General features: G+C 46.4%; 2 protein-coding genes and 1 long non-coding RNA gene across 3 annotated transcripts in view; 2 read left to right on the forward strand and 1 right to left on the reverse strand.

Annotated features, from left to right (window-relative positions):
- Nucleotides 1-222, reverse strand: part of LOC128320765 (uncharacterized) — a 1,588-nt gene extending 1,366 nt beyond the window's left edge. Inside the window, exon 1 of the long non-coding RNA XR_008304351.1 lies at nucleotides 42-222. This is a non-coding gene — a long non-coding RNA (uncharacterized LOC128320765). The remainder of the gene's footprint in view (nucleotides 1-41) is intronic.
- Nucleotides 223-759: 537 nt separating this feature from the next.
- LOC113530697 (E3 ubiquitin-protein ligase Topors) lies at nucleotides 760-5,782 on the forward strand. The gene is given in 4 exon segments (XM_026920934.3): nucleotides 760-999; nucleotides 1,848-2,615; nucleotides 3,171-3,227; nucleotides 3,229-5,782. Coding segments are annotated over 3 exon segments (2,946 nt in total). The 5' UTR covers nucleotides 760-999; the 3' UTR covers nucleotides 5,350-5,782.
- A 1,165-nt stretch (nucleotides 5,783-6,947) lies between these two features.
- Nucleotides 6,948-7,500, forward strand: part of rigi (RNA sensor RIG-I) — a 12,226-nt gene continuing 11,673 nt past the window's right edge. The window contains 1 exon segment of the mRNA XM_053240887.1: nucleotides 6,948-7,193. Coding sequence (XP_053096862.1) covers nucleotides 7,088-7,193 — 106 coding nt within the window. The 5' untranslated portion in view covers nucleotides 6,948-7,087.

Genomic DNA, 7,500 nt, shown 5'->3' on the forward strand with positions numbered 1-7,500 from the left:
TAAGCTAGCACAGTTAGCCTAGCTGCTACTACAGTACTCACAGCTGACAGCACTGTGTCCACTGAGCGCTGACTCACACACATCACCATCTCTAAAGCTACACGCTGCACTTTAATCTCAGATTATTCACATAAACGTCCCTCTGCACAAATCCACAGCTGCAGCCAAGCAACCCGCGTCGCCATGACAACGGGCGGAAGTAAGCCGAACAACAAGCGGAAGTTTGGCGCCGCCGTGTGGACGCGTGACTGTGGATAATATATATTTTTTTTAAAAATATTAAATAAATATTAAGTTTTAAAAAATAGACTTTAGAAAACTTTAAATATTATTAATCTTAATTCTGCTTTAGTCATTACTAAAAAAAATACAATCATAAAAATCGAATAAAATAAATGTATTAAAATTAATACAATGTAATTAAATTAAACTTGTGATGACGTAGTTAACTGTAGATTTAATTAAAATCTAAAAAAAAATACTTCGATTCAAGATGCAATAAATAATAATAATAATAATAATAATAATAATAATAATAATAAGCTTATAGACAATGGCGGAAATAAAATAACATTAAATATCATTCAATTTAAAATAACAAAAATTATAAACCAGGATATTGTTTTATTTATGTATGTTATTATTTTATATTTTTGTGCTGAATTCAGTCTTCATGTTGAAGCTCTTTATTATTATTATTATTATTATTATTATTATTATTATTATTATTTGATTTTGTGTAATTGCACCTCCTGGCCGCTAGGGTGCGCATGCGCGTTCCGCTTGTTCTGATATCCGGCTTTCTTATGCTGGTCCCTCGATGGTTTTTGCTCTGTGGCAGAACTGGATAACAAGCGAAATGATGGCATTATTAAAGTTATTAACTTGATTTGATGATCGTGGGACGAGTGTAATGTTTGGATCTTGATGGATGTGTGTCATAGCGCGTTTTTAAAAGCTTTACTGTAGCAGGAGCTCGCGCAGCAGCCGCGGTCTGAGGTAAGATAGCTAACAGGCTAACAAGCTAACAAGCTAGCTGCCAATTTGCCTGTCTAATTATTCTCGCCATGTTTATGTTTTTATTCTTTAAAAAAAAATGTCACGGTTTTCCTGCTGTTTCACTTCTTTCAGTGTGAATCTTTAAACCGTTAAATGGTCAGGACTTTATTTGTGCTCTATAACTTGTTTTTATTAGGAAACACTTTAACTCTAGTGTTTATGTGAAGGAGATAAAACAGCTCTGTGTTTAATTAAAGTCGTTTTTCCAGATGAAGTGAAGTGATTAATGAAGTCTGAGCTAAAATGGTGGAAAGAAGCTGATGGGTCAGCTGTAGATCAGGGAAGTAAACAGGCTGGATCTGGTTTATTTCATTACACAATAAAAGTGTCCTGTGTCTCAATCCCAGCTTTACAGACCTCATGTTAGTGTGAAAAAATATAAATTTTAACATCCAGTCAGAGCGATACTCATGTCTGGGAGTAACACTGAAGCTGAATGTGTTAAAATCACCTCAGGAATATTCTCACAGTTAAATACTAACGATGATCCAGTCGTCCCAGCTCCATGTTACTGTAGAGTGGAACTTCCTGTTTGAGGTGGTCATGTGATGATTGTTAAACTCTGACTGGCTGAAGAGCAGAGTGGTTCTTGGCTATTGATTGTAAACAAAACAAACATGACTCAAGGAGATTGTTTATGAGAACGTTGTTATCTGACGGCTTTAGCTTTGCAAACCATATTCCTGAAGTAGTCTGAAAGTCTAACGTCGTCTAACGGCTCGTTCTGCATGTTTAGCGTTATGGAAGTGCTGATGATGTGTGTGATGGCGTGTGATTTGATCTTATAGATGATGGCGCCCACAAAGATGAAGCTGCGTGTGAGGAAGAAGGAGAAAGCCTCAGTGAAGTCGTCTCAGCAGCAGCAGCAGCAGCAGCAGCAGCAGCCGCTCCGTCCCGAGACGTCCCCGGACTCGAAGTGTCCGATCTGCCTGGACCGCTTTGTGAACGTGGCGTCTGTGGAGCGCTGCCTGCACCGTTTCTGCTTCCGCTGCATCCGCGAGTGGGCCAAGAACAAAGCGGAGTGTCCGCTGTGCAAGCAGCCGTTCCGCTCCATCTTCCACTCGGTGAAGGCTGAGAACGACTTCAAAGAGTTCGTGGTGCTGGAGGACAACACGCAGAGCGCGACCACGTCGGCTTCAGCGACTGTTACAATGACTGCAGCAGCGATAGCGGCGACCCCCGCTGGCCAAAACGACGCTGAAAGCACAGCGACACGAACTCGGCGTTCCAGAGCAACGAGGACCAGGCAGAGGCGGAGTCAGAGAGCTCAAGACCCCGCCCCTTCTGCTTCCTCGATAGATGGCGTAGCATTGGACCACGCGACGTTGATGCAGCGAGATCCAGCGTGCCTGCGACAGCTGCTGCCATGGCTACGCCGCGAGCGAGTCATGGGAACCAATCCCAGTGAGCTCCGCCCCTTCCTGCTGGCACGCACTGACCACATCCTGCACGAGCTGGTGAGCTTTGCACGCTCCATCGAGGCCATGCAGTGTCCTCCGGCCCCAAGCTACGAGGAGGACAGCGGCTCCCAGTCCTCCATAATCAACATCTCAGAGGTCTGTCTCACACACACACACACACACACACTCACACACACACACACACTTGGAGTGGAGATGTTATTACATTTAGCATTATAATGTAAAGTTATGTACAGTGTAAACATGCAGAGATGGAAGATGAGTAGATTGATGATGGATGGATGTTGGGGGTTGAGTGGAAGGATGGAGTGAGAGAGTGGAAGGATGGAGTGATAGATGAATAAATCATTAGTGGATGGATGAAATTGTGGATGAATGTTGTGTGGATGATGGATGAGTGGTGGATGGATGGATAAATCATTGGTGGAAGGGCAAATGGATGGGTGCTGTGTGAATGATGGATGGATGCATGGAACAGTGGCTGTACGATAGGCGGATGAATGGATGGCAGGATGGTTGGATAAATCACTGGGGGACGGATGAATGAATGGAATGTTGGGTGGATGCTGTGTGGATGGATGGAGTGGTGATGGATGGAGTGATGGATGAGTGAGTGAAAGGATGGATGTTGTGGATGGATATAGATGGACGGATGGATGTTTTATGTTCTGTGTCCTTCTCTCTTTACAGGACGACGATGATAGCGAGGAAGCAGATGTCACCGAGGACAACCCCCAGGATCGCGCACCCCCCGGTTCCCATGGCAACTAGTAGCGAAATCTCTCTCAGCCAATCCGCCTGGGACGACGAGACTCCAGGCCCCTCCTACTCCACCCTCAGCCATCCACAAACGGAGGAAGTCCAGCCTGACGGGAACCAATTAGAAGGAACCAACGCAGCCACGGAACAGCGGGAACACAACGATGAAGAGGAAGAGTGTATGATCGTGGGTTACGTGAAGCCGATGGCTGAACGGACTCCAGAACTCGTGCAGCTCTCATCTGACTCCACTGAGGAGGAGGAGCAGGAGCAGGGGAGGAACGAGGCAGCTGCCACGGAGACCGTAATGAAGGCGGAGTCGTCGGTGCCATCTCACGAGCAGGCTCCACTCTCTCCGAAGCCGTATCCCTCCACCTCCCACACGGAGACAGGAGAGAACCTGGAGCAGTCGCGAGAGCAAGATGCTGGGAAGCACTCGCGTCACAGGAGGAAGGAACACACTCCGAGGCGTGGCTTCAGGAAGCCGTCACGCTCGCTTTCAGGGTCACGTTCCCAGACGAGTAGTGAGAGTTCTCCCCAGAGTGGACATTCTGTAAAAATCAGCAGATCCCATGTGAGGTTGAGCTGCCGAGAGCCAAGGAGGCAGGGTCACCACTTATTAGGGCGGAGCCCCACCGCTTTCGCCGAAAGAGACGGCTCATCTTCAGAGGACCTCGTTCAAACGCGTTCCCTTTCTACACGAGACAGATCATCCAAGCCTTTCTCGCCATGGGATTCGCCCGGGCACGACGGCGAGCGCAAGAGGAAGAGGAGGAAGAGGAGAAGAGAGAGAGAAACCGAGAGGAGTAGATCTCCTCATCGGGAGTCACGGCATCGCCACGGTGACCGCGAGCTCTGGCTTCGCAGCAGCAGCAGCAGCAGCGATGCGGGTTCACGTCGGGAAAAACCTGCTGGGAAACGCAAATACAAAACGCGGCACCTGGAGAGAACGGCTCGCCGGCGGAGCAGCAGGAAGTCGAGGGAGAGGGAACGAAGTCCGAGCGTGGAGATCATCTTCGAGCGCCGGGCCTCTGATACACACTCGAGGGACAGGAGGCGCAAAAGGAGGAATCGGAGAAAAGAGAGAGAGCAGAACTCGCCTACTATTATCACTATAGACAGCGACAGCAGCAGCGATCACACCGGTCAGAACCGTCATACGCAGGCTAACAGACACACCGCTGACTATCGGAACCGGCTACCGGACAATGACAAAGACGACGTAGCTAATGATCACACCGTCGACTATCAGGATGGCACCGCTGACGACAACGAGCGCATTACGGACTTCAGCGATCACACCATTGATTATCAGGAACGTCTTGCTGAGTTCAGTGATCGTACCGCTGACGATAAAGACTGTTTTACAGACGGCAGAAATTGCACCAACGACTATAAAGATCACGTTAGCGATCAGAACTGTGAAACGTTGTTCACTGGCCGTACGCCGGAATATAAAGACGGCGCTGCAGGTGTTAGCAGTCAAACCTCTGATTATAAAGATAAAGTTACGGGGGTTGGCGATTACACCACTGACTACAGACGTGGTGGTGAGAAGGTTAGTGATCAGGCCGCTGAGCATCGAGACCTCGCTGCAGACGTTAGCTGTCGCTCTGCTGATTATGGACGCGGTGATACAGAGGTTCACAGTAACAACGCTGATCGGGTTAAAGATCGCGTTAAAGAGGTAAGTAGTTACCCTCGGCCTTGTGATGCAGAGGTTAACGATCGCACCGCTGACTATCAGGAGTCGCTTCTGGATGTTGACGACAGTCCAGACGATTTTCAGGACTCCATTACGGATATCAGGAACCGAGGTGCGAGTGTGTTGGACATGCTGAACCTGGAGCACTGCCTGGTGGACGTGGTGCAGCCAAACAGGAGAGTCGATGACGACAGCCGCAGGGCAGCGACTCCGCTCTCGGACACGCGGCTGCTGGAACTAGAGGACAGTCTGTTGGGGGAGGGGCAAGGGACGCTTGGGAATGTTACCGTGGACCAGCAGGAGGCGGGGCTTGTGGATCACAGGGACCAATCAGAGGCGGAGAGAGAACAGGCTGATGTGACGAGGGACTCTCGTGTTAGTGCAGAGATGAGCCCTGATGTATAGAACTACACACACACACACACACACACACACACACACACACACATTTTCATACGAGACTTTGTCGATCCATGTTGATTAGCAAACCTGTTTTGTTTTTTCTTAAATTTTTTTGTCTTTTTCATGTTTTGTTTATTTTAAAAGTTAAGCCAAGTGTGCAGGAAACATTATGTTTTTTTTATTATTACTGTCACTATTTTAGTATTTATAATGTCTGTGATCAAGTGAATAAAAGATAACCTGCTGTGCCACAACACACACATCTACACACACATCCACACACATCTACACACACACATCTACATTACACAATACACACTTGTCTGTCTGAAACTCAGGGAACTTGTGGCAAATGTCCACTTCCTTAATAACCACCATGCCTCTTACACTGTGTGTGTGTGTGTGTGTGTGTGTGTGTGTGTGTGTGTGTGTGGGGCTGGACTGTGTCTGACAATGCAATGGAAAAATGAACAACACAAATGGTGCAAACAATAAAAAAAAAAACAAAAAAAGCATGAGTTTCTGACTGATGGAAGTGTCTGTGGTTTGGAGTCTGGGGAAGAGTTATGTAAGATGTGAGTGAATGAAAGTAAGGTAGCTAAAAGTAATGAAAGCGAATAGCTACCAGTTTTGTGTGAACTGAAATGTGTAAATCTTCACATAAATGACATTACATCAGTACCTAAATAAACTTTATTCCCATCTCAATCACGTCTAACGGACAGTCTAGCCAAGCTACTGCTTCTACGCTGGATATTTCATTAATAATCGTTGAACATGAAAATGGAGAGTACGTGAGAAAATATTTTGTTTTTAGGAGCTAATGGCGAGAGCTGACATTGTTAAATGTTTTTTCCTATTAGTCGCCATCATAAGTGTGCTAACAATGTCCGTCTGTGATATCGAGACATTCTAAAAAGCTTAACGTGAAAAAAGCTTAACGTGGCTTAACAGTTCTCTTGTTATGAACACTATCTGCTGCTAAGACAACGGCAACGTACTCCAAGTGGAAAGATGATATTTTTATGTTAAGCGTTTTCTTCCCCATAGAAAATGATTATACCGGTTTTCTGTGAGAGGAAAACGCTTAACGTGAAACTTTGTGTGCTGTGTTCAGATTCTGGGTTCATCTGCTCACCTGTACAGAGTATCAGCAGGTGTATACTGAATTTGGTTTGATATATTAAGCCACGTTCAGCGTTTTAGACGTTAAGTGTTTTCAAATGTCCCGTGATATCAGAGCAGCACACATCCTTTAACTTCTCACAGGAATACCCAAACATACACCAGCAACCATCAAACCAGTGCCAGAGTCCCTGAACACACCACAGATACTTCAGTGTAAGTCATGTGTTTCAGGGTGGATTTAACTGTAACTCCTCCAGTGTGTCAGTCAGAATAAACACTTTCTCAGGAACAGGATGTGAGCTTCTTCACAACAGGGATATAGTGAATACACTGAAGCTTTTTTCTGCAGGTCCTCTCAGCTTTCCCGTCCTGTGAGCTCTGTGGTGCCCAACTTCCCTTTCGTTTCACCGCCACTCTGTTACTTTCACTTTCGTTTCTGTCAGCTGCTGTGCCCTGTGCTGCACATATCCGTGTGTGAGGGAGAGTCCAGGGACAGAGCAGAGACAGAGCAGGGACAGAGCAGAGACAGTATAGTGACAGAGCAGAGACAGTCCAGAGACAGTGCAGAGACAGAACACAGATATTAGAGAGACAGAACAGAGTCCAGTGGATCATGTACGAGCTGGAGAAGGAGTCTCTGCGGCTCTACAGCCACTACATCGCTCACTTTTTGCGACCCTCTTACATCCGGGGATTTTTGACAACCTACCTGGATGAAGGTAACATTTCTCAATAACTAAACTGTTGGTGCTGCTGTGTGTGTGTGTGTGTGTGTGTGTTGCTTACCCGCTTCCTCCAGATCACCTTTCAGCTGATTTAACACTTACCCTTTGTATGAGCCTCATTAATTATTCATCTGTTCCCGGTAGAAAAGACTTCAGACTTTAGACAGCACGGACCCCGAGGATTTCTGACTGTTTGTGTGCACAGTCACAGCACTGACTTGATATTTTAACGCTAAATGCTATAATGTGGTTAGAAAACTAGCTGGAACTATCGCGCGACCTTATCACCACTTGAGTGGGG

The sequence above is a fragment of the Pangasianodon hypophthalmus genome, chromosome 16 (genome assembly GCF_027358585.1).
Source record: "Pangasianodon hypophthalmus isolate fPanHyp1 chromosome 16, fPanHyp1.pri, whole genome shotgun sequence".
Lineage (NCBI taxonomy): Eukaryota > Metazoa > Chordata > Actinopteri > Siluriformes > Pangasiidae > Pangasianodon > Pangasianodon hypophthalmus.